Source organism: Oncorhynchus clarkii, chromosome 4, assembly GCF_045791955.1.
Source record: "Oncorhynchus clarkii lewisi isolate Uvic-CL-2024 chromosome 4, UVic_Ocla_1.0, whole genome shotgun sequence".
NCBI classification, from domain to species: domain Eukaryota; kingdom Metazoa; phylum Chordata; class Actinopteri; order Salmoniformes; family Salmonidae; genus Oncorhynchus; species Oncorhynchus clarkii.
In genome coordinates this window covers 19,331,881-19,358,059 of record NC_092150.1, presented here as the reverse complement: position 1 = coordinate 19,358,059, position 26,179 = coordinate 19,331,881, and the positions used below count along the sequence as shown (strand labels likewise).

General features: G+C 39.9%; 2 protein-coding genes across 7 annotated transcripts in view; both read left to right on the top strand.

The window, feature by feature from the left end:
* The window catches only part of LOC139406548 (guanine nucleotide-binding protein subunit alpha-11-like), a 78,896-nt gene extending 70,028 nt beyond the window's left edge, over positions 1-8,868 (top strand). For all 3 annotated transcript variants that reach the window (XM_071149249.1, XM_071149247.1, XM_071149248.1), the window contains 3 exons: positions 1,167-1,296; positions 3,218-3,371; positions 3,769-8,868. In XM_071149249.1, the coding sequence (XP_071005350.1) occupies positions 1,167-1,296; positions 3,218-3,371; positions 3,769-3,959 (475 nt within the window). In that variant the 3' untranslated portion in view covers positions 3,960-8,868. The remainder of the gene's footprint in view (positions 1-1,166; positions 1,297-3,217; positions 3,372-3,768) is intronic.
* Positions 8,869-9,112: 244 nt separating this feature from the next.
* LOC139406547 (TLE family member 5-like) overlaps positions 9,113-26,179 on the top strand; it is a 37,945-nt gene continuing 20,878 nt past the window's right edge. Inside the window, exon 1 of one of the 4 annotated variants that reach the window (XM_071149244.1) lies at positions 9,113-10,146. In XM_071149244.1, the coding sequence (XP_071005345.1) occupies positions 10,120-10,146 (27 nt within the window). In that variant the 5' untranslated portion in view covers positions 9,113-10,119. The remainder of the gene's footprint in view (positions 10,147-26,179) is intronic. The other 3 variants (XM_071149243.1, XM_071149245.1, XM_071149246.1) reach the window with 3 other exon arrangements.

The window sequence follows — 26,179 nt, the reverse complement described above, 5'->3', positions numbered from 1 at the left end:
TCCTCCTTTGATAAGATGGATATCGACTAATAGATATCTCCCATCAACTAAACCACTGTTGGAAAATAGGAGGATTTCTGAGTTGCATGATGGCTAATCTGATCCATCATCTATCTATAAATGCAAAATTCTATGAAATCCATGAAAATTATGTTTGGAAAACAACTGTAGCGGTATTCCCAAATCCTTGCCTCCACTCGGTACCCCTGCTTGATCTGTGATGGAGGTGCCCTCTGCTCTCCCATTCTTCCCCTCTCCCTGTATTCTTTCTTTCCCCCTCTGTATCCTCCCCTTCTCCCCTCTAACCCCCCTTTCCTCTCTCCTTTTTGCACTGGCCTACCTCCCCACACTGCTGCTGGGCTTGTGCTCTGAATCTGAAGTCACTGGCTGACTTAGATGCTGCTTCCAAGCGGGATAATGCCGTCCCGATCTGACCTCTCTGGCACACCTGCATCCACTTAGCTGGGAATGGGCTGGGATGTGGCTCTGCACAGTGCACACACCTTTTCTCTTTTCTTTTTGGTTCAACTTGGGTCGTTTAACCTGTCCTTGCACTTTCTTTGATTTACTGTACTGTATATTGCATTAGTGCATAATAAGTTATCCAACTTAATTGTTATCAATTTAAGTTATTGATAGCATAATGCATGTCGCATGTACAGTATGTTTACTGTACATGCGTTTAATTAGTTTAATTCTCATATGTTAACATATAACTGCCTAACTGACAATCCTGACCATAAAGGAACATAATGTCCACATAATCATGTTTTCCAAATAGTTTTATATGATGGTAAACACAATCAAGTGGGTTTGAGTGCTTCTTTGCACTGATGTATTTTAAAAGCAGATCAAAAGGGTATACATCTTATTGCATTATACGTGCTGTTCCCAATGTAACAATCATTTTAATTCCTTGATATCCATTATATTTTTGCTTTGTTTGACAGTTAACCGTATTCATTGCTAGATTTTGGGCATTATGAATCCTAAAAGGTGATAATGGGACTAGCCTCAAATGTTTAAGTTTCACGAAATGATTTAGTTGGATACCCTAGTTACCACAATAAAAAAACATTTTAACTTGCCATCAATGTCTGAATTTAGCCTAATTTTGAAAACTTCTCTCCTATATTCATCTCTCCATCTGGGTCCTGTCCAATCAGGATGGTGGATGTAGGGGGTCAGAGGTCAGAGAGGAGGAAGTGGATCCACTGCTTTGAGAACGTCACGTCCATCATGTTCCTGGTTGCCCTCAGCGAGTACGACCAGGTTCTGGTGGAGTCTGATAACGAGGTGAGATTGAACACACACACACCAGGCACACTGTCATTAGTCTCTTATTTACAGTCATACGGTAGATAGTAGCTTCTTATATCCTGCTTGTTTGTGTATGAGTCTGTATTTTGTTTTGTTTTCCATTTTGCTGGTGTCCCTTTGACTGCAGCTCCAGATGAAATGAGGATAATATGATCAGGCTGTTTAGTCATCGGAGAGAGCTGGTTTAGAACAACAAACTGTCTGATGGGTCATATGACAGAGAGTGTTTCATACAGCACTGCACCACGTTGCCAGGCGGAGCAGAGCGGAGTATTTTGGAGGGTAGAGACATCCACATCCTCCTGCACTGCTCTCGCTACTGGATCTACCTGATCTGACAGTAAACATCATGTCACAGGAGCAGCAGAGCAGGCCCTCCTTACACACAGACAGGATGGGTGCCTCTGCATGGATAATGGGATTATATAATGCCAAAGATCTGCTCTTACATAGACTTAACGCAGACCACAGCAAGCTCACAAGAGCAAAGTTAATCCTAACATGCGCATTACTCCACCCATTATATTTTTGAACTACATATTTATTGATTCCTCCCCCCAAAATTTGGTGAACTTATTTGGAGGATGGGAGTAATACATCTCATCACTACCCCACCTTTATTTCCTATAAATGCCATGGGAGTCTTTGTAAATTGGTCTCTAGGGTACAATGATATTTTGAAAGCCGTATGATTGTTTCAATAGACAATTTCATTGTTTTTATCAAGTGCAGTCAGGAATTTAAAATGACACTGAATTGAGTTGTATGCAGTGGCAATTGGCCATGTGTTTTCTAACCAGATTATTCTTGTTTTTTTTGTTAGGCTAGATTCACTATTTTGTTAGAACTGTTATTAAATTAAGCAGTATCTTGGATTAATATGAGCTCATGAATGACCAAAGTTTTTATTATTTAACTAGGCAAGTCAGTTAAGAACAAATTCTTATTTACAATGACGGCCTACCGGAGAACAGATTTTTACCTTGTCAGCTCGGGGATTCAATCTAGCAACCTTTCGGTTACTGGCTCAACGCTCTAACCACTGGGCTGCCTGCCACCAAATATATGGGTTTGCTCTAGTAGAGAAGGGGTTGTTTCTTCATAGGATAAGTAACATTTACTGTCAAGTTTTTTGGCCCAATAGATGAAATGAAAGCAATAAATTGGTTGTTTTTTAGATTATTGAACAGAACAAAATGTTAACACTAATTAGCATATGTTGAAATGTTTTTGCATGATATAGAATAATGAAAACCTGTTTGTTTTTCATTAACCTAATAATCACGTTAAAACATCACCACTGTTGGCTAATTTCAAAGCAAGAAAACCAATTGCATATTTGAATAATAGCTACATGTAATAAAAGTTTAGGTTTGTTTTACATTACCTTATTTTGTGCCTGCCATTTGGCTGTAGGCTACTCTGCCAGCTAAAAAACTGCTTCTCACATCTCCCCCATGTGAAATAATCAGATTTATAATGAAATAATATACCCTGGCAAATATTCTTATACTTGCCAGTGCAACCTACAACATTTTTCCAGTTTTGATATACTGTTGAATGTATTTGCTCCCATATCAGCAAAAATAGAACATTTATCATGTTTGCTCACGGAGAAAAAGCACATTGCTAGCAGCTGTTTTTACCGTTTCAAAATAGCCTGGAATCACGTAGATATTACTTCTAAACAAAATACCTTTTGGGTGGACTCGAAGGCCTCAAAGTTCTTTGGTTTATTGTTTGAACAGTCGCTGTGATTTATATTTTGTTATCTATGCAAAATAGACTACTTTGTGCATAGCCTATATAGATCAAATAAAGGAACAAAGCGAGTTCTGACCATCCTTTCCTTTCTCCTTTCTGTCCCTATCGCTCTACCTCCCTCTTTCTCTGTCAGAATCGGATGGAGGAGAGCAAGGCTCTGTTCCGGACCATCATCACATATCCCTGGTTCCAGAACTCCTCCGTCATCCTGTTCCTCAACAAGAAGGACCTCTTGGAGGAGAAGATCACTTACTCCCACCTGGTCGACTACTTCCCAGAGTTTGATGGTAAACGACTCTTTACCTTTATCCTAGAACCTCTCAGCACTGGCTAATGTGGCCATGTCCAGTACCATGGCAGCTACTGAGGCAAATGATAAAATATAATGCATATGATTTATTTATTTATTATTGGAACATTATTAATTTCAAACTCTACAGGTGGCATGAACAGACCTGAATGTATTTTTGTTAGTATTTAGTGACACCGTGTGGCTAGACAATGAACTGAAATGTAATACAAATTCACACCATTCAGGATTTAAATCGCTTTTACCTTTTGAGATCATGTAACGTGTCGTCCTTTCAATTTAAAGTGTTGTGTGTTCGTTGGTAGCACAGGTACACAGTGATGTGTCCTGTTGCCTGTAGCTTTGGGATAATGTGTGTGTGTGTGTACCCCTAGGGCCCCAGAGAGACGCTCAGGCAGGCCGGGAGTTTATCCTGAAGATGTTTGTGGACCTGAACCCTGACAGCGACAAGATCATCTACTCCCACTTCACCTGCGCCACGGACACAGAGAACATCCGCTTTGTGTTCGCTGCTGTCAAAGACACCATCCTGCAGCTCAACCTGAAGGAGTACAACCTGGTGTGAGAGAGAGAAATTGAGAGAAACCTCACACACAGCACAGAGTACACATCTACACACACACCTGCACTAACACACGCAGACACATTCACCAACATGCATTTACACACACACACACACACACACACACACTTGATCACACATGCGTAATATATTCCAGGTTCTATTCACCCCTGGTCCCAACATCCTCCTGCTCCTTGTCTATGGTTTAATTGGATGTGTTTTTCCAGCTCCAGTCATTCCCCCCACTCCTCTCTTCCCTGCCCACTGCAGCCTGCATCCCTCCACTGACTTGACTTGGTGGTTGACAGCTCTCATTTGTCACCTGGTGTGGCTTGCGTCTCTGGGTCACCCCTGTTAAAGGAGGGGGGCTTGGGGGTGGGTAGGTAGGTTGGTAACCCACCAGTCTGCAGAGGGTTGTGGGTAACTGCATAGAATCGTTGGAGCAGGTGCGGGTGGTGCTGAGGTGTGGGGGGGAAGCTCAACTCTATACATGGTCTTTGAGGTGTGTGTTTTTTCCAAACCTCACGCTAGGCTAGAAGTCACCTTGCACTGTTGAATATAAAAAGTGTGTGTTACAATCAAGTGGATGCTCACACATAGACAGAGCAATGGTGGGAGAGATAAAGTAAATTGATCTGTGTATATTAAGAATTATTTTAGGTGAGTTTATTGACTATTACTATTGCTACTACCGCTTTCCCAATTATGTTAATTAAAGATGAACAAGACCGCAGCGTTTCTCATTTCCAAGAGGAAAGTCACAATTATCCAATAGAGGATGTAACCTACATGAGTGGAAACTGTTAAAGTTTCCTCCTTAATCCACTGCTCCCCTGTCCGTCAGACAAAACATAATTTACATTTTTCACAGAACCCCTTGTTGAATTGGCAGCATCTTGTAACATTTTAAAACGACATTATGAATAAACTGCAGCACTATTTAGATTTAATTTGTCATGATTTTTACTCCTTAAAATGCTGTACCATTTGCCAAATGTTTTGTTTGCTGTAGATACAATCAAGTTGCCAGTATCAGTTACATCCCCCAAAACTTTTCAGATACGATGAACAAAATCAACTTGTTGGGGAATGGGGTGATGGAGATGACTGAAACTAAATGTGTATATTTACATGTGTCTTCTCTCATAGTTGCATTGAAAAGTTTGGTACATTAATTTAGGCAAAACTCATTTATATTTGCCGTACTATACCGTTTCTTTTGGACAATTGCCTAATTAATTACAATTGTTTGATAGTGTGTTTCTGTGACTTTTTTTAACATTTTGGTTATCTTCCAATGAAGGTAAACAACTTGCTGTACTTGTACAGATGACATAAAGGAGTAGTAAGGAGCAATACTTTGTTGTAATAAAGAAATCTTTAGTGCTGCCAGCTAACTTAAGTCACAAGTTGGTCCTCTACACGGTGTCAGTACAGCTTCTCTTTGCTAAAGGTATTAGATATTTTTTCCCCTATTTGGCCAATATTTTGAGAAATGGTAGTGATAAATAAGATAAGTATTTTTTTTATTTGTCTAATTTATGGACCAGAGCTCTAGATGTTGTTCATCTGACTCTTCCTCCCTGCTTCCATCTAGAAGTGTCTCCATCAGATGGGAGACTGGGAGAGACGGGGTCCATACTGCTGTTAAAAAAATATGATTTTATCGGCATGTGATCTACCTTTCTTTAGAGACATCATACTTTGTAGTTGCAGTTATGTTCTGCTTCAATTTTGAAATGCTTGAGAATGGGAAGATTCTTTTCCATTTTGGGTTGTTGCATTATGCAAATAGAAAAAAAGAGACTCATCAGTGGTTGAATTTAACTGGTCTGTGCTTGCATTTTTGTCATTTAAGATTTTAGTTTGGTATTGGTTTTTAATCCCATATCTTGTCTTTTGCTTGATAGTTAAGATTCCATAGCTAACAATATGTCGATAGATTGCTATTTTGTCTTTAACGTAATTCAGGTGAGTTTTCATAACTTTTCATTATAAGGGCTACTACTAGCAAAGTTGACAGAGAATTAAAGGACTCTATGGATGATATAGAGCAATAGGTGCAATTAAAGTGAGTGTTATGAATCAGGGAGCCAGTGTTAGGGTGTGTTGATGCCAAGGGGAAGGCCATTGCCACAGGTTGAGTGCAAACTGTCCAGGGATGCCAGTTGGTGATCATTGGAGGATGAATTCTGCTGGCTATTTGCCTGTAAACTTTGACCAGCCAGTTTGGGCCTGAGCAGAGCCTAGTAAAACCACGAGGGGATCGCATAGCTACCTGCCTCAGCCAATCTTTAGTGTGCTCTTCCGTTCCCACCTGCCATTCATGTCTTCAGCTTGGCTTTAGTCCATTGTTGTGGATGGTTTGTGTTTTATGTGCCCTACTAGTCATGTTTCTATGCTTGACATTTATATACTAAGAAAGACCATGACTGGAAGACATATGATTGCCACAGTGCTATTTGCACTCCAGAGAGCGTTGGGTGAAAGCGGTTAGGTGAAACTTAACACTTTAGAGAGTTATCATGAATGCAGACTTGTTTTTCATATCTTGTATTTTTGGTGCCAAAAATAATGGGCAAAGTGAAGTTTGTGCTCTGTTTAAGATCTTGCTGTGTGTTTACAATTACATTGAATTGCAACCTAAGAATGTTTTGCCCATAATGTTGGCTTGGGTATACTTTTCAGTCCCCCTTAACTAATGTCCACTGTATACTAGCCTGGCTGAAAGGTCCAACTTTTACCTTTCCTCTACATTCTCTACCCCAGTTGTTAAATGGTTTGTGCAATTCATGGAAATATCTATAAATGTTGCTTTCACTGAAGGTGGAAAAGTATGACCTTTTTTTGGACTTAAGTGCCACAGTGTTTTAAAAATGTTGAAACATGTTGGACATTTTGTAATACCTTGTCATTTGGCCAACCCACGGTGGATGCGGCCTTGTCGTGAAGGCAGCTTCTGAGTTGTCAGGGATGTTTGGTGTTGCACAACTTGTATTTGAAGGCCTTTCTTTGTTAATTAATGGTCCCACACCTAATACTTTATATACCACATTATTTGTGAACTGTACATAAAAAGCAGAAATATGAATGCTTCCTGTACAACTGCAGATGAGGCTTTCAACTAAATTTGAACAGACTTTTTGTCGTGATTGCATATGTCTGAACGGATGTTTTTGGTTTAACTTGTTGAGCTTGTAGGCAAGTTTTAATTTCTCTCTCAGGAGTACGAAAGTCTCTTGCCAGGGCAGGCTGGACTGAGATGTTGCCAGTGGTACTTCAGATCACCACCAACAAGGCAGCTTGTTTTTGAATTGTTTTAGTGGTTACTGCTTCTCTGCTGCTCTGTTACCTCAAGAAGCACACTCCATCCCCTTTGACCTGTGGTTTACTTTCTTAGGTAGAGTAGGGTTTAGTTCTACACATGACACTCATGCTGGGCTCTCTTCATGCTTGTAACCCCCCAGTGGATTTGCATTAATTTAGTTAAATTGTACACATTTTGCTCTCTACTGTAGGTATCTGCATCAGCTTGTGATCCAGTGGTTTTGAGGTGTATGATGTGCTGTGTGGTTGCTTCACTCTAAAAAACACTGTACAAATGTCTGGCACAGGCCTCCCTCCCTGCTGTTGGCAGATATGAGAATGCTACCATGGGTTTTCTGAGCATACAGTCAGTGTCAGTTTAAACCAAGTACATTGGTTTTCTCCACATGTGGACTATGGACAGTGTGTATGTAGCTATGTGTCATGTGCACCCTCTACAGCACACTAATTGAACATTACAATAGCTAGTAAGAGAACACGGAATAAGTACTGTCGTCACTAAAACCAGCACAGTGGGGATTGAGGAAGGGATACACTACTAGAGGCAAGTCCATGCCATAGACTGACTAGCACTACAGTATATACAAACAGTTGCCACCATTTTTCCATACAGTTCATTTTGAAATAAGCCTGTTAAACTTTATTTATTTTAATGCTTTGCCAAGTGAAGGTACCGAAAGAGTAAAATACTGTAGCAGTTGGATTCATCGGTGAATTAATGAATATGGTGTTTTTTAGAATATCAGCTGTTGTCTCCTCTTACTTGATCTTTAATCCTTTCTTTCTCACGGGTCAATGCACTGAACCTGCGCTGCAGCAATGGGACTTCCTGCATTCATGCAACTTACATGTTCATTCAAGCACGTTTTGTTGGTACTATGAGATGTGTATACACTTTTGATGGTGAATGCTTTTTCTTGAGATCCATACTGATGTGATGGATGCACAGAAATGCTAAAAGCTCTTATTGCATCTTTTTGTTTCTTTTGTAAGGCTGATGCATTACCTGAACTCTTGTATTTAGGAGCACTTACTATGATAGATTTTTAAATAAGAGGTTAAATAAACTTTGTGTAGTGGTGTATAAATTGAAAGTAATGTATTTTTTTCTTAAGTATACCAAATGTAAATTATGTACAATAATGAATGTGCCAATCCCCTTTCTTTGTAGAGCCAGACTCTTAACAAGTGCCAATGTTATGAAAAATCATAAGGACTTATGTATTTCATGGTCCACTTTTTAAAACAAATAAACACTAAGTATGTGATTAAGATGAATAAATAAATAAAAAAGGTGAATTTTATTCTGTATTTAATGATAAACTGCTGTTTTGAAAGAAATCACATTTTAATTGCATGTGTTGGTTTGGGTGGGGGGAGGGGGATAAACTGTATTAATGCGAAGCCCTCCAGAAAAGGGACCTAATGGGTATTGATTTACAGTATTTTAGCCATATTTCTCTTTTGTATGTTTCATTTCAACCACTGTTGCCTGAACCTCATTCAAACATGAAAATGATTTTCATAGCCTTCTCCTTTAAAGAAAAAGTATCTGTTTTAAATTGGAATAAAATGTGTTCCTATACTCTGCTGGTGTTCTGTCTGTATATTATGAACTCATTTCTGAACAATTAGCTTTTGAAATACAGCACCTTTTAATGAGGCTTTATGATTGAAACAAAAAATCATCCAGAAGACAAACTTGATACATTTTATGTGGTTGACATTTGTTGTTGATACCACAGTGGGAAACGATAGAAAACAGAAATTAAATGCAGCTAGTGTACTCATTCAAGGTGGAATTTGTGTTCCCTTCCACGAGGGGCGCTAGTTCTTCAGCCATTACATTTCTGGGATGACGTTTTGGGCATGTTGAGAAGTGCAACGTAGAACGTTTCAGATAGAAATACATTTTCTTTTAACACCCACTGCGTTCTATTCCAATTGGCATAAGAATATGATTTGTTCTGTACGGTGGATATCTTTGTGGGGCGTTTTGTAACGTCGCAACTTGCCTCAGGAATGGAATGTGGACTCCAACCTCCGCCACAAATTCGGATTTAGGCTAGGGACATATTTGACAGACGCTGAGCAAGTGTATACTTTAAAGTTTACTGTAAGATTTGTTAATGATTTAAGCTTTAGTTTTTATGCGCCAACTGTTTGTTTACCAGCACTAGTTGTTAATAAACGGGAGGAATTCAATTTAAGCGAATACAGAGGTCCATTTTGTTATTTTTGCGAATTCGAGCAGTTTTCCCTCTGAAGCGTTGTGTGTTAGCGGACATATAGCTTTAGCTGGCTTTGTTGCGTTGGCGAGAACACACGGCGAAAGAAGACCGAACAAAAGAAACCAGGAAAAGACCTAGCGTTATCCATAACATTTGTAGTTATATGCATATTATATTTAGCTAGCTAGTGTACTAGTTACGTTACCTATAAACTGAAAACTAACGTTAGCAACAGCGATTAATCATTTTGAGCGACAGCCTTTGAAAAATTAAGAAAGGACCATTCAAATGGTTGAGGTTTGTATTTCATCACCAACGAAAACGAGATTCCAGCTGGTAGCTACTGGGCTACTTTTGTCGAGTGATATACACCTGGACAAACAAGAGATATTGATTAGCTAGCTGACGCCAGCTGCATCACCAATTTTGGGGACAATAACTAGCGTTCGCTAGTGAGCTGGTCAACTCGTGTGATTATTGGCTAGATTCGAGTTTGCAAATACGGACAAAGAGGGGAACAACAAGCCAATATTTTTGGGGGGCTACATTTTGAACACTCATCATTCATCGTATTTGGGAAGGAAAACAATAAACAAGGAATTGACATGATGTTTCCACAATCCAGACATTCAGTAAGTGGATTTAATGTCATATTCGGAGAATCACTAGATAATTTTCTGTATTTAACTTGTTTGTCTGCGTGTGCCAGTTAGATTGTATCTAGTTATACAATGAGCAGACATCGTTACTTTGTATTGCATCAGGTTTTTATGTTTTCAGCATGTCACTTCCATCAAAAAAAATTATCGTCACATTTAGTTTCAAATCTGAATTAAGCAGACCCCCTGGGGCAATTTGATTACTAAACCAGACATAAATTAGGGCCTATTTATGCCTAACCACCGGTATTATGCTTAGCTACTTGTTGTGCCCATACATTTTTATGCCGTTTGTTGACTGCGATTTCACTGGTTATTAATTAAAGTGGAAAAGAATCATGCTCATTTCCAAGTATTTGCATCAAACTGTCGGTGACACAATTACAATATTTGTTCTGTTCAATACAGAATCGCATGATTTGGATTGCAAGGCAGGTGGGAAATGTAGAACGGATGGCTATTTTACTGTAGCTACAAGTATACAAGCCCGTCAACGTAATGCATACAGTGTAGTGATTACTCTTACAGGGAGCCCCATATGATGACATTGAAGAAGTTGAGGGACTTTGCAGACATGATACAGGAACTGGGGGTAGATTTGGTTCATGTCCAATGTTGAAACATTTAAGATAATTAACTTTCGAAATCAGAACTGCCTGTCTATGATTTGTTGTCAATGGAATTTATAGTTTATTTGACAACGATAAGTACGGCTGTCTACATGATCCTATTGACAATAAAATACTTAAGTTAAGTATTTACCTGAGTATCCAGAATATACTGAGGGGTAGAGCTGGTACTGGCTTGCGATTCAAGGCCTGCAACCCATGTAGTAGGTCTGTGTTGTGCCTTAATAACCACGTTTCCATCCAGTTGTTATGCAAGTATAGTAATGGCGTATTAATAAATAACATAACACGACAGGTGTTATGGAAACATGAAGTGTCGGTACAATTTCGTTTGACATTGTTTCTTTTTGTGTCTGTAAAATTAATTGCATGAAAATTGGTGGCGTAAACCATCACTTGGAGTCACGGGATGATATGCCAAATTGTACAACCACAACGTGGGAAAGCATTAAGGGCCTGATTCAGACTTAGGAAATGTACGCTTTTTATACGCACGCCTTTCCTACGCACTTCTCAGTAGTTATTTTTCAGGCATAAGCATCGAACACACCGACAGTGTCATTGCATTTTAGTACACTAGAATTACGTTAATGTCCAATGAAACGCTGCGTTTGCCTTGCAGCGTGGCAGACGCAGTTGCAGTGCGTTTACTCTTGTCTATACGTTGGATTTATCGAACCTATGCGTCAAACTGTATGCATAGATGGCTTGACCGAAATGGTAGCAGAAGTTGAACCTTTGTTGCATACATGTGCAGATGATGCTGCATTCTATTTTGAGCAATGATGCTGACCGGTGTGATCGACAGCTTCATTGCATTTTGGTACACCAGAAGTAATTAATTTCCAGTGGAGCGCTGCGTTTGCCTTGTAGCATTGCTGTTGCAGTGTGTTCTGTGTGGTGCATACTTTGGATTTATCGAATGTATGCTCAAACTGTATGTGTAGACGACTTGACAGAAATGGTAGCAGAAGGTGAATGTTGAACTTTTGTTGCATACACATCCAGGTGATCCTGTATACTATTTTGTGCAAAAACACTATCGGTGTGATCAAGGCATTCATTACCTTATGCCGGTGCGTAATGTTGTTCCCTTGCACGCACTTGAATAAATGTAATTCACCTGGTGAAAACCCTCCCACTTGCTGTGTTTTTCCTCATGGAGTTGTCATTCAATAGGGGTTTCAGTACATTTATATAAAGACATCTTAAAAAATATATATATAACTTACTAGAGTATATGGAGAGAACGTTCATAACATTAGGGATCAATGAGAGAAGGCCATGTCAATACACACATTCGTCTCCTTTTCAGCACCAATTGGTGCATTCAAAAATACTCTATTATTTGGGGCTCGGAAAGTATTTATGAATAATTAAAAAACAGGTTTGGAACGCCTTTACACAAAATATATTGGTTTATCAAAAATACACTGGTTTGATTCATCCTGAAAATTACCATATTCAACTGTTCCAGCCATGACATATTGGAAGGTGAGAAAAGTGTAGAATATGGTTTGAACAGTAGTCTATAAATCTACCTTAATATTCCTCACTTATCGTGGAACTGTGACAACAGTCCAGTCATCATGAACCGTGCTCCAGGTTTAAACTGATACATATGGTCTGCGTTCCATAATGATTCAAATATGCTACAAGTCCCAAATAACTTCACAACTTGTAATACGTTAGCCTACTATGAACCACTATTGCTAGCGATCCTCAGGAACAGCCACACGAACGTGACAGAGGAAACGTAAACAAACAATATATAATGGTGCAAAGTGTAAGGAAAGTAACACGGTTATAAATGCATGCGGGTATAACTGACGGTGGCTACCGATAGTGGCTAATACAATTTTTTTTTTATATATATATATATATATATATATATATATATATATATATATATATATATATATATATATATATATATATATATATATATACAGTGAAAAACTCCAGGCATATAAATTAAACATTCTAGAAATCAAATGGGGTGTATCTGTAGACGCACATTCATTTCTTTGATCTCCACCTAAAACAAATAGCGGGTGAATAGCATGCTATTGTCATGCTTAAGATCAAGGTCAGACTACGCGTAGAGAGAAGTACTTAACTAGGGTCGGACCACCCGACCCACACCAAAAGAGTTTGATGATGAGCTTGATGCCAATTTCCTATAAATATTGATGGTATTATTTGAATGCTGGTGAGATGATGATCGATGCTTGGCTGCAAGTTATCAAATAAAAATGATATTGTTCTTATCCATATCTTATAACCTACCCTGTCAACTTTACCAGAGAAATGTCTAGAGAGCATGCGGCAAAAACAGATTGGGCAAGTTTACAATTTATCGCAAAAGTTTTGGCAGCCATCGGTAGATGGAAACACATTGAATTTCTTGGTGTTTGCAAAAGTACTTTTTATGTGCACTACGTCATCACACACAGCATTTTGTCCTCAATAAGTCAGTTTCATGGAAACACCTCTCGTGGGGAAAATGTGAATATTCTTTATGCATATTTTAGAATATTCACCAAAAAAATCGGTCTCCATTTGTATTCAAACCTAGCTATTGTGTGTAATGGAATGCATATTTCCCAGCATGAAAACAACTAACCCTGGTGGGTACCTTTTTATGACTGCAATAGGCCAAAATCTTTTTCCCAAATCCCAATTTCCCATGGTAATAGAAATTGGTATATGGAGAAGAAAAAAACATATTCTCAACCCATGGTCACATAACTCACATTTGTGTACATATTCGGGTAAAAAAGGAACACTTCAGTAAAAGTCTATTTGAAATGTTCACATTACTGTCATGTGCTAAACAAGCAATTGCATTTGCACGGTGTTGGTGCTGTGTAGACCCTGTCGTTCCCAGCTCAAATAAAACCTGAAATGAAAGTTTTGGAATACAATGTCGGCAAAAACTATTGCAAGACTATTATGTTACCACGGTGTGCTTGCTCCATAGCAACAATTTGTCATTGCCAGTGCCAACGTAGAAGGGGGAGGAATTGTTTGCTCAGGCTAGAGCCTGGATGTCTCATGATATGAATGGTGTGCCCTTGTGCATGCAGCCGCGGGATGCGTCTCTGTTCTAAGACTGGCAGTGTGTCTGAGAAGACTGCAAAGGTTCCAACCACTTCATCAGTGTGCAGAGGAGAAGGAAAGAGTTCCTAATTGTGTGAGACACCGAACTGGATCCCCATCCCATTCTACAGAACACTTCAACTGACTGAGACACTTTCTGTATTTTGAAAGTTATATCTTGAAAACTTGCTGACATGCAAAAAATTGTGGGACTCAACAGTGCACTAATGAAACAAATTAAGAGGTCGACTGATTATGATTTTTCAACGCTGATACCGATTTTATTTATTTGTAATAATGACAATTACAACAATACTGAATGAACACTTATTTTAACTTAATATAATACATCAATAAAAATCCATTTAGCCTCAAGTAAATAATGAAACATGTTCAATTTAGTTTAAATAATGCAAAAACAAAGTGTTGGAGAAGAAAGTAAAAGTGCAATATGTGCTAACGTTTAAGTTCCTTGCTCAGAACATGAGAACATATGAAAGCTGGTGGTTCCTTTTAACATGAGTCTTCAATATTCCCAGGTAAGAAGTTGTAGCTATTACAGGAATTATAGGACTATTTCCCTCTACCATTTGTATTTCATTAACCTTTGACTATTGGATGTTCTTATAGGCACTTTAGTATTGCCAGTGTAACAGTATAGCTTCCCTCCCTCTGCTCGCTCCTCCCTGGGCTCGAACCAGCAACACAACGACAACAGCCACCATCGAAGCAGCGTTACCCATGCAGAGCAAGGGGAACAACTACTAGAAGGCTCAGAGCGAGTGACGTTTGAAACGCTATTAGCGCGCGCTAACTAGCTAGCCATTTCACTTCGGTTACACCAGCCTCATCTCGGGAGTTGATAGGCTTGAAGTCATAAACAGTGCAATGCTTGACGCACAACGAAGAGCTGCTGGCAAAACGCAAAAAGTGCTGTTTGAATGAATGTTTACGCGCCTGCTTCTGCTTACCACCGCTCAGTCAGATACTTAGGTACTTGTATGCTTGTATGCTCAATCAGATTATATGCAACGCAGGACATGCTAGATAATATCTAGTAATATCATCAACCATGTGTAAACTAGTGTTTATGATTGATTGTTTTTTATAAGATAAGTTTAATGCTGGCTAGCAACTTACCTTGGCTTACTGCATTCGCGTAACAGACAGTCTCCTTGTGGAGTGCAACGAGAGAGAGGCAGGTCGTTATTGCATTGGACTAGTTAACTGTAAGGTTGTAAGATTGGATCCCCGAGCTGATAAGGTGAAACTCTGTCGTTCTGCCCCTGAACGAGGCAGTTAACCCACCGTTCCTAGGCCGTCATTGAAAATAAGAATGTGTTCTTAACTGACTTGCCTAGTTAAATAAAGGTATAAAAAAAATACCGATTTCCGATTGTTATGAAAACTTGAAATCAGCCCTAATTAATCGGCCATTCCGATTAATCGGTCAACCTCTAAAGCAAATACCAAAATATAGTTTTGGAGTTTCCTTTTAAGATCAACGGCATCATGAACTTTGCAAGTACCAGGACATTTTAGCCAAAAACCTGGTTGCCTCTGCCAAGAGGTTGAAACTTGGCTTCAAGTGAATCTTCCAGAAAGATGTCAACATTGAACCACGCCCCATGGTGGCGGTGGGGTTATGGTATGGGCAGGCATAAGCCACAAACCAGACTTTGTTGAATTTTGAAAAGAATAATGGGAAATGTTGGTGTGAATACTTACAGTTGATGTCAGGAAGTTCACATACACCTTAGCCAAATACATTTAAACTCAGTTTTTCACCATTTCTGACATTTAATCTTAGTAAAAAATCCCTGTTTTAGGTCAGTTAGGATCACCACTTTATTTTAAGAATGTGAAATGTCAGAATAATAGTAGAGTTATTTATTTCAGATTTTATTTCTTTCATCACATTCCCAGTGGGTCAGAAGTTTACATACACTCAATTAGTATTTGGTAGCATTGCCTTTAAATTGTTTAACTTGGGTCAAATGTTTCAGGTAGCCTTCCACAAGCTTCCCACAACAAGTTGGGTGAATTTTGTCCCATTCCTCCCGACAGAGCTGGTGTAAGTGAGTCAGGTTTGTAGGCCTCCTTGCCCGCACACGCTTTTTTAGTTCAGCCCACAAATCTTCTATAGGATTAAGGTCAGGGCTTTGTGATGGCCACTCCAATACCTTGACTTTGTTGTCCTTAAGCCATTTTGCCACAACTTTGGAACTATGCTTGGGGTCATTGTTAATTTGGAAGACCTATTTGCGACCAAGCTTGAACTTCCTGACTGATGTCTTGAGATGTTGCTTCAATAAATCCACTTAGTTTTTCTTTCTCATGATGCCATCTATTTTGTGAAGTGCACCAGTCCCTCCTGCAGCAAAGCACCCCCACAACATGATGCTGCCGCCCCCGTGCTTCACGGTTGGGATGGTGCTCTTCGGCTTGCAAGCCTCCCCCTTTTTCCTCCAAACATAACAATTAGAGGCATGGCCAATTAATTAGGTCTGATTTCAAGTTTTCATAACAATCGGTAATCGGCATTTTTGGACACCGATCATGGCTGATTTACATTGCACTCCACAAGGAGACTGCGTGGCAGGCTGACTACCTGTTATCCGAGTGCAGCAAGGAGCCAAGGTAAGGTGCTAGCTAGCATTAAACGTATCTTATAAAAAACAATCAATCTTAACATAATCAGTAGTTAACTACACATGGTTGATGATATTACTAGTTTATCTAGCTTGTCCTTCGTTGCATATAATTGATGTGGTGCCTGTTAATTTATCATAGAATCACAGCCTACTTCGCCAAACGGGTGATTTAACAAGCTCATTCGCGAAAAAAGCACTGTCGTTGCCCCAATGTGTACCTAACCATAAACATCAATGCCTATCTTAAAATCAGTACACAAGTATATATTTTTAAACCTGCATATTTAGTTAGTATTGCATGCTAACATGCATTTATTTTAACTAGTGTGCAGCAATTTGGGCCGCCTGGCTCGTTGCGAACTGTGTGAAGACCCTTTCTTCCTAACAAAGACAGCCAACTTCGCCAAGCGGGGGATTATTTAACAAAAGCGCATTTGCGAAAAAAGCACAATCGTTGCACGAATGTACCTAACCATAAACATCAATGCCTTTCTTAAAATCAATACACAGAAGTATATATTTTTTAAACCTGCATATTTAGTTAAAAGATATTCATGTTAGCAGGCAATATTAAACTAGGGAAATTGTCACTTCTCTTGCGTTCATTGAACGCAGAGTCAGAGTATATGCAACAGTTTGGGCCGCCTGGCTCGTTGCGAACTAATTTGCCAGAATTTTACGTAATTATGACATTACATTGCACAACCTTCAATGTTACAGCAATATTTAGACTTATGGATGCCACCCATTAAATAAAATACGGAACGGTTCTGTATTTCACTGAAAGAATAAAAGTTTCCAGATTTGACCATATTAATGAACTAAGGCTCGTATTTCTGTGTGTTATTATAATTAAGTCTGATTTGATAGAGCAGTCTGACTGAGCGGTGGTAGGCAGCAGCAGGCTCGTAAGCATTCATTCAAACAGCACTTTACTGCATTTGCCAGCAGCTCTTCGCAATACTTCAAGCACTGCGCTGTTTATGATTTCAAGCCTATCAACTCCCGAGATTATCCTGGCAATACTAAAGTACCTATTAGAACATCCAATAGTCAAAGGTATATGAAATACAAATGGTGTAGAGAGAAATAGTCCTATAACTAGAACCTAAAACTTCTTACCTGGGAATATCGAAGACTCATGTTAAAAAGAACCACCAGCTTACATATGTTCTCATGTGGCGGAGGCAGGGTAGCCTAGTGGTTAGAGCGTTGGACTAGTAACTGGAAGGTTGCAAGTTCAAACCCCCGAGCTGACAAGGTACAAATCTGTCGTTCTGCCCCTGAACAGGCAGTTAACCCACTATTCCTAGGCCGTCATTGAAAATAAGAATTTGTTCTTAACTGACTTGCCTGGTTAAATAAAGGTAAAATAAAATAAAAAAATGTTCTGAACAAGGAACTTAAACATTAGCTTTTTTACATGGCACAAATTGCACTTTTACTTTCTTCTCCAACACTTTGTTTTTGCATTATTTAAACCAAATTGAACATGTTTCATTATTTATTTGAGACTAAATTGATTTTATTGATGTATTATATTAACTTAAAATAAGTGTTCATTCAGTATTGTTGTAATTGTCATTATTACAAATATATTAAAATCGGCCGATTTTAATCGGTATCTACTTTTTTTGGTCCTTCAATAATCTGTATTGGCGTTGAAAAATCATAATCGGTCGACCTCTAATATAAACTTCTGACTTAAACTGTAAATAAGAGATTTCTGTTTTAATTTTCAAAACATTTAAAAAAATGTCTAAACATGTTTTCACTTTGTCATGGGGTATTGTGTGTAGATTTTTTTACATCCATTTTGATTTCAGGCTTTAACACAGCAAAGTGGATTAAGTCAAGGGGTATGAATACTTTTTGAAGGCACTGTAGATACAATACTGTTCAAAGGTTTGGGGGCACTTAGAAATGTCCTTGTTTTCCATGAAAACATACATGAAATTAGTTGCAAAATGAATAGGAAATATAGTCAAGAGGTTAGGTTATAAATAATGATTTGTAATTGAAATAATAGTGTCCTTCAAACTTAGCTTTCGTCAAAGAATCCTCCATTTGTAGCAGTTACAACCTTGCAGACCTTTGTCATTCTAGTTGTCAATTTTGTTGAGGTAATCTGAAGAGATTTCACCCCATGCTTCCTGAAGCACCTCCCACAAATTGGATTGGCTTGATGGGCTACTCCCACAACCGCTCAATAGGGTTGCGATCCAGTGACTATGCTGGCCACTCCATTATAGACACAATACCAGCTGACTGCTTCTTCCCTAAATAGTTATTGCTTGGTTTGGAGCTGTGTTTGGGGTCATTGTCCTGTTGTAGGAGGAACTTGGCTCCAATTAAGCGCCGTCCACAGGGTATGGCGTTGCAAAATGGAGTGATAGCCTTCCTTCTTCAAGATCCCTTTTACCCTGTACAAATCTCCCACTTGAGCCCCACCAAAACACCCCCAGACCATCATGTTGCCTCCGCCATGCTTGACAGATGACATCAAGCACTCCACCAGCATCTTTTAATTTTTTCTGCATCTCACGAATGTTCTTCTTTATGATCCAAACACCTCAAACTTAGATTTGTCTGACCATAACACTTTTTTCCAATCTTCCTCTGTCCCAGTGTCTGTGTTCTTTTGCCCATCTTAATCTTTTCTCTTTTTATTGGCCAGTCTGAGATATGGCTTTTTCTTTGCAAGTCTGCTTAGAAGGCCAGCATCCCAGAGGCACCTCTTCACTGTTGATGTTGAGACTGGTGTTTTACGGGTACTATTTAATGAAGCTGCCAGTTGAGGACTTGAGGCGTCTCTTTCTCAAACTAGACACACTAATGTACTTGTCCTCTTCCTCAGTTGTGCACTGGTGCCTCCCACTCTTTCTATTCTGGTTAGTGCCAGTTTGCGCTGTTCTGTGAAGGGAGTAGTACCCAGCAATGTACAAGATCTTCAGTTTCTTGTCAATTTTTCACATGGAATAGCCTTCATTTCTCAGAACAAGAATAGACTGATGAGTTTCAAAAGAAAGTACTTTGTTTCTGGCCATTTTGAGCCTGTAAAAGAAACCCACAAATGCTGATGCTCCAGATACTCAACATGTCTAAAGTAACAAAAAAAAAATATATATATATATATTTTTTTTAAAGGCCAGTTTTATTTCTTCTTTAATAAGAACAGTTTTCAGCTGTGCTAACATAATTGCAAAATGGTTTTCTAATGATCAATTTGACTTTTAAAATTATAAACTTGGCTTAGCTAACACATGCTATTGGAACACAGGAGTGATGGTTGCTGATAATGGTCCTCTGTACGCCTATGTAGATATTCCATTAAAAAAGCTGCTGTTTCCAGCTACAATAGTAATTTGCAACATTACCATTGTCTACACTGTATTGCTGATCGATTTTATGTTATTTTAATGGCCTTTTTAAAAATAAAACAAGGACTTTTCTAAGTGACCCCAAACTTTTGAACGGTAGTGTATGTGTCAGATTGGAAGATTTAAACTGGAGATTATGATGTGAGATGCTCTCTCAAACTGAAATGCTTAAAGTAGAATATTTCTCCTTCATATATTTCTTTAATAAACTAAGTATATTCCAAGTTATGGTGACAATTGTAAGTTTACGCTATTTTACCTTGATTCCTATGCAATTAAGGTGTTATAATTTGAATGGTTTTAAAGCCCTATTCACACAGGACTAGTATTACTAGAGAATGTTGGTTATGTAAGTATTACCCCTTCATTCTGGGCGTGAAGATATTTCAACATGTCCAGGCAATAACAGGTTACACTGAGCTTGGCTTCCCAAGTTTCTAAATCGCACCAAACCGTCTTTGGTGTAGCGTCGCCATAATATTTGAATGAAGGAAGTGTGATCATAATCATTAGAATATTTTAGCCATCCGCAGTGGAAGACGTCCTAAAATTCCCCCAGCCTTCAGATGTGTGCTAAACAGCGCACTTTCACTTGAGATGCATGTGTTATGGATGATAGTGAACTTGTCATTTCAAAAAGTTTACCTTAGTTGAATTGCTGCTTTGCGATCTATTAACAGCAAGGGTTGCATTAAATATACACTTTTTTTACTTGTGCATTTGGCGATGTTCAATTCATTGTCGCAACCTATAAACAAAAGCATTCACTGTGAAAGTTTATACATGTAGGCCCTTCATATATAGGCTTTGCACAGCACATTTGTTTTAAGCATTCATTTATTGAATCAGTTGTTTTTTTTGCTCAAACTTCGAGCAACACCTGTCAACCCTGGATATGTCTCAAAACACAGGGATGTCGAGTCGCACAAGACTAGTAGTATCAGAGGACCTTGGCGTTAGTAGGTTTTCGGCTGGAATTTTCGGCTGATTTGGATGGAACTTAAATTACTGATGTGGTAATTTGGGCTCGTGCATGTAATTATCTCCCCCAATAAACTACTCCTGTGGGTTTAATAAAGTGAATGTGCTTACAGTCCATGCGGTACTGTAGCACTTACAGCATGATCTCTCATCTTTCAAGCCCCTGTTACCAGCACCAGGTGTTTAAACCCAGGTGTATTTGCATACATTTGGTTGTGAGTGACTAACACAGATAAGCAAATGGCAGATGATGGATAAAACTATTGCTGCTGTAAGTAGAACCCACGGAACAGCTTGTCGCCACTGCTGCTAAATTTGGCAATATGGGAGTAAAATCTCAAACCTATAGACAATACAAGAAGTTTGGCCTTGATTCACAGGTGCACGATCTCACACACACACACCCAGCTTGTTTCGCTTTATCAATGCATTTCCTCCCAGATCTGATGCCGTGGTGGGAGTGTCGGGGCAGAGGATGCACAGGTATTATTAAGGCCACTTGAATTAATAGTACAGACCCCAGCCTTTTTCTCTAAAGCCTACAACTGGGGGTGCGGGCCTTAATCCCTGGTCCCCTGTATCGCCCATTAATCAAACTCCCACCCACCCCTACTCAATCGCTCTCTCTCTCTCTCTCTCTCTCTCTCTCTCTCTCTCACACACACACACACACACATACACACACAAGGGTGCCATCTTCACTTTTCTCTAGCCAAAGCTGACATCCACTCGTCAATGCACTAAAGATTGCACACCCGTTTTAAAATAAAGATTTCCCATGTCTTTCGCTCTCCTACTCACCCATACACAAGTCTTAAAACACACACAGATATCTTTAGTGGCTTCAATGGTCTCATCTGCTTTGTTTTTTTGATCAAATTAAATGTGGAGCTTGACACACACACAGCCAGCAGATGTCAGGGCTGCTCATTAGCATGCCGGAGGGCCCAGTGCCCCACCAACCCCGCGGGGGGGGGGCACAGCTATTGAGGGTCTGAGTGCAGGCCACGGGTCACAGGTGATATGGATTTTTGTGGGGGGCCACACCGGCTGGTTTTCAAGTGAATATGGGGTTGGGGAATTGGGACAGTCTCTAATTCCCCATCATGAACACACACATTCTATGCAGGGTATGCACACCATACACCTCTCCCCATCCTGGGTTCATACGTCCCAGTTATGGAGGACTAACACACGAGACTGGTTCTGCCCCCAAAAAACATTTATTTCACTAAAAGCAATTTCAGTGAGTGCCAACTAGATGAAATGCTAAGGCCAAATAATGTTGAACATTTGACTTTGCCATTGCTGCAAGTGAGTATGTAAAAAAATATATTTTTTGAGCTCCTGGTTAGAATTCATTACTTCTCAAATCCTCAGAGAAGTGAAAGAACTACAGCATTTATATTGTGCTACCTAAAAGAGCTGTTCCTCTTATTATTCAGAGACCTGAAGATTGCAAGAAGAGACACCTGTTACCGCCCATCTGGCTGTTCTCTCTGAGTGATGTGTATGTGTGGGGGTAGATTTCTGTTTTATTTGTTCATAAATGATTGCATGCTTTGTTTGTGGGGGTTGGCCTTTTGTTGTCTGCATACCTTATTCCTGAACGTGTGTGTGTGTGTGTGTGTGTGTGTGTGTGTGTGTGTGTGTGTGTGTGTGTGTGTGTGTGTGTGTGTGTGTGTGTGTGTGTGTGTGTGTGTGTGTGTGTGTGTGTGTGTGTGTGTGTGTGTGTGTGTGGAGAAAGAAAAGGACAAAGTGGAGGATGATGAAAGAGAGAAAGCAGAGCATGATGAGGATGTTTGTATGTGTGTGTGTCAGTGAGGGTACAAGCAGTATGTGTGGGAGTGTGTGAGGAGGGGGGTTAGAAGTGGAGCAGTGCCTCCATCAGTATTCAGCAGTGGCTGTGTGGGTGGGGGGTGTAACCGCACCCCTGAGCAGAGCACTGGACTGGAACAAAGCGGCTAGGCAAGGGGGCTTTTGATTGGCCAACCCCGGCACAGGCCCCAGACCTGCCAGAACACAGGCACTGCAGAGACCAGACAAGAGAATTAGCTGTACTCTCTCCCTTCATACACACAAGGCAGGAGAAAGACTTGAGCAACAAAACATCTCATCTTGGAGCTCATTGAAAACCTCAGAGATCTATGGCAGGAAGCCCTCCCAGACTGGACTGGTAGTGCCCAGGGTTAGGCTGTGGCCCAGCTGGGTCTAACTAGCCAGAAAGCTACCTTCGTTGTTTAGCAGATAGGAGTCAGGGTCCAGAGGGAGCATGTCAGGCCTTCTGCTTTCATTGTCCATTTTTTTTATTTGTTTCTGAAGCTGGGAGTAATCATTGTACTGCCCTTTTGGACCCTTGTAAGTAATAACCTTGCTTTTTAGAAAGAGACATCAATCACAGGGACAACCACACACACTCTAATCTCACAGCCTCCTTCACCAGGATATTTTTAATCTTGCCCATGGTCTCCAAACCTACAGCCCTGTTGCCCTCACTGCTTTCCTCGCTCGTGACAAATGTCCCCTTGCGTGGCTGTCTCCTTCGGGTTGTTACAGCCCCTGTGCTCTTGCCCTGGCTTGTGTGTGTGTGTACTGGTATGCCCTCCTCCAGATTGCATTGTGCGTTTGGACTGCCATGCTTGGCCGGCTTTGCGGTGGGGTGGGGGCAGCCTATGTTTGCGAGTGCACTTCACTAGAAGTGATAAAAGTAGAATAATCACATTTTAAAGCATCTTAACATAGGCTGCGTCTCTGGAATGGGGGTAAGCCCCAGCCTGGTCCATGGCGATAATAATCACATTCCTGGCCCAAACCGGATTAGACTCCCTGTTGCTGTGTCTAAGGCCCAGTCCGGCGCTTAAAACACAATCCAATTCCTCAGCCGCTAACATGCAGGGGTTAGCCCTGAGCCAGCCAGCTCACTCTACTGGGTACACTGGCTTTACAACCTCTAAGCTGGGCCTTTAGATGGAATTGTTTGTGGGAGCTCTTCTTGGATGGAAGATCTTATCATACGTTGTAGTATAGTCCTTGCTATGTAGGTCTGTGTGCAACGCTGTAACTTTGCTGGATATGAGTTCCGGTGTCAACACCCCTCTATGGTGGTCCAACACCAATGTTTCTATATTACTTTAAACTGTGTTCTTACTCTTAAGTTCAGAAAGTCACCACCCCACCCCTTTAGCGACATTTAAATGTCAACCAATTATTATATTTGTGTACTCTTTACTACGCTTGTCTAGTATATGGTCTTGCATAACTAATTTCTTATACCTAGTTAATTTAAATGGAGTCGAGGCAGTCTGAGTCCAGAAACTTCTTACTTGGTTACATAATTTAATTGCTGTATTAATTCATAAAATAATTCAGTGACCGTCAAAACCTAATGCTTCATTATGGATCAAGCAGTAGACTTCAACATGCTCAAGCAATATATTAAAAAAATACATAGCAACTCATCATTCACCATAAAGTAAAACACATACACATGCAAAACAGTTAATAACCTTATACAAAGGTGGGCATATAGTGGTACAGAGTGGGGTCAGCTCTACAGCCTCAATTCACTTAAATGCACCAAATACCTGTTTATGCGGGTCACTGCCAGAAATGAAGTTTGGGTATATTGTTTTCCTATCTATGGTATCCAGCTTCTCCTGGTGGATATGACAGACGGCAACAGTTCAATCTGCTTTGTGTCATTGTTAAGCGCAGCCACGTCTTCAATCTCCATGACAACCAAATGAAATCAAAATGCAGGCAACAACATTTGTTATAGCACTTGGGCTACAGTCAGTGAAGATGAGTTGAACTGATAGTGATTTTATAACTAAAATTCTCACCTGATCACCTGTTCATCCACTCCCTGCCTCAACGTGAGAGGTGCTCTCTCTTTCTCTCCTCTCTCCTATCTTTGAACCCTGCCATAATCACATGACCAAATATCATTATAATATGAAAAAAATGGATGGCCTTAACAATGATTGGGTTAGCTTATTAACCAGATTTATTTTTTATTAGCTAAATTATTTATTTACTATGTGGCAATATGTATAGCTAGTGTCATGACGTTGCCAGGTTAGGGGTGGTTTATGACACCCCCTCCCCCATAAATACCTTTCGCCCTTTTTCTCGCCACTCTACAGAATGGACTCTTGGAAAGCCCTTTGTTAACATAGAGAGAGTATTGTAACATCAAAAGGTTGGGGAAAATAACAATCTTTAGGTAATCCAACCAGTTGAAAGTATCCGTTGGTACTTAAAGAGTATGATGTCCGATCAGTTGTCGTCTGAGACATTATTACTGATGATAGGATGACACAAGCTGTATCTTGGAAAGTCTACACATTCTAGTTATCAGATTCACATAGAATCAACTTAAATTTTTAAATATGAAACTATTTGTGAAAAGATTAAATGTAGTTTTAGTTTATAAAACGAGAGAATTGTTTTCATAAGAAAAAAATGCTCAATCAGTGGCCACGCCCATGTGAATAGGCATTGGTTGGAAATGATGAACCAACCCCTTTTCTCCATTTCTATAAGAGCCCCCGTGACCCAATTGACGGTGAACTAAGCCAACCTCAGCGTGAGCTATGGTTGCGAATGGTTGAACGAAATGAACATTGTGTTCCCGAAAGACGTGAGGACTGATGTCCATGTGTAGGGTGAATTAGAAGGGTGAATTTCAACGTGGAGGTGACAATTGAAACGCTGGAAGGATGAATTTCGACGATACCAGCCAGAATATAGCATGAGCTTATAGTATGGCAACTTGGTATGAACTTTGAACTCTTATTCAGTAAAGAAGTGATACATCCTAGACGTCGAGTTATAAGCAGCCGCTGTAAACGTGCGTGACCTAGGAAAGGATGAACAATCTCTTCGGAAAGACCGGGTACTACAACGTATCCGTTCTACCACACGACGGTACTACAACGTAGCCATTTTACCACAAGACGACAGACTACAACGTATCCTCCCAGAAATATTCAGGACAAGGGAGATCTCTGCTGGGCAACCCAGCCTTCCATCTTCGACCAATCTATAGAAGCGCAGCTCAGAGTAAATGTATTTCTTGCATTTTCCTTTTCCGAATGGGCAGTCATTTAGAATGCATAAGATTCTGTATTTACGATGGCATAGCTTCATAAGGTCCGATAGAGACCCAATCCTTTTGTTTCTGTTTTCACGAGCGAAGAGAAAGGCCAGTTACTATTGTGCACTGACCACACCCATCACCCACCTTGCAATCTGAGAG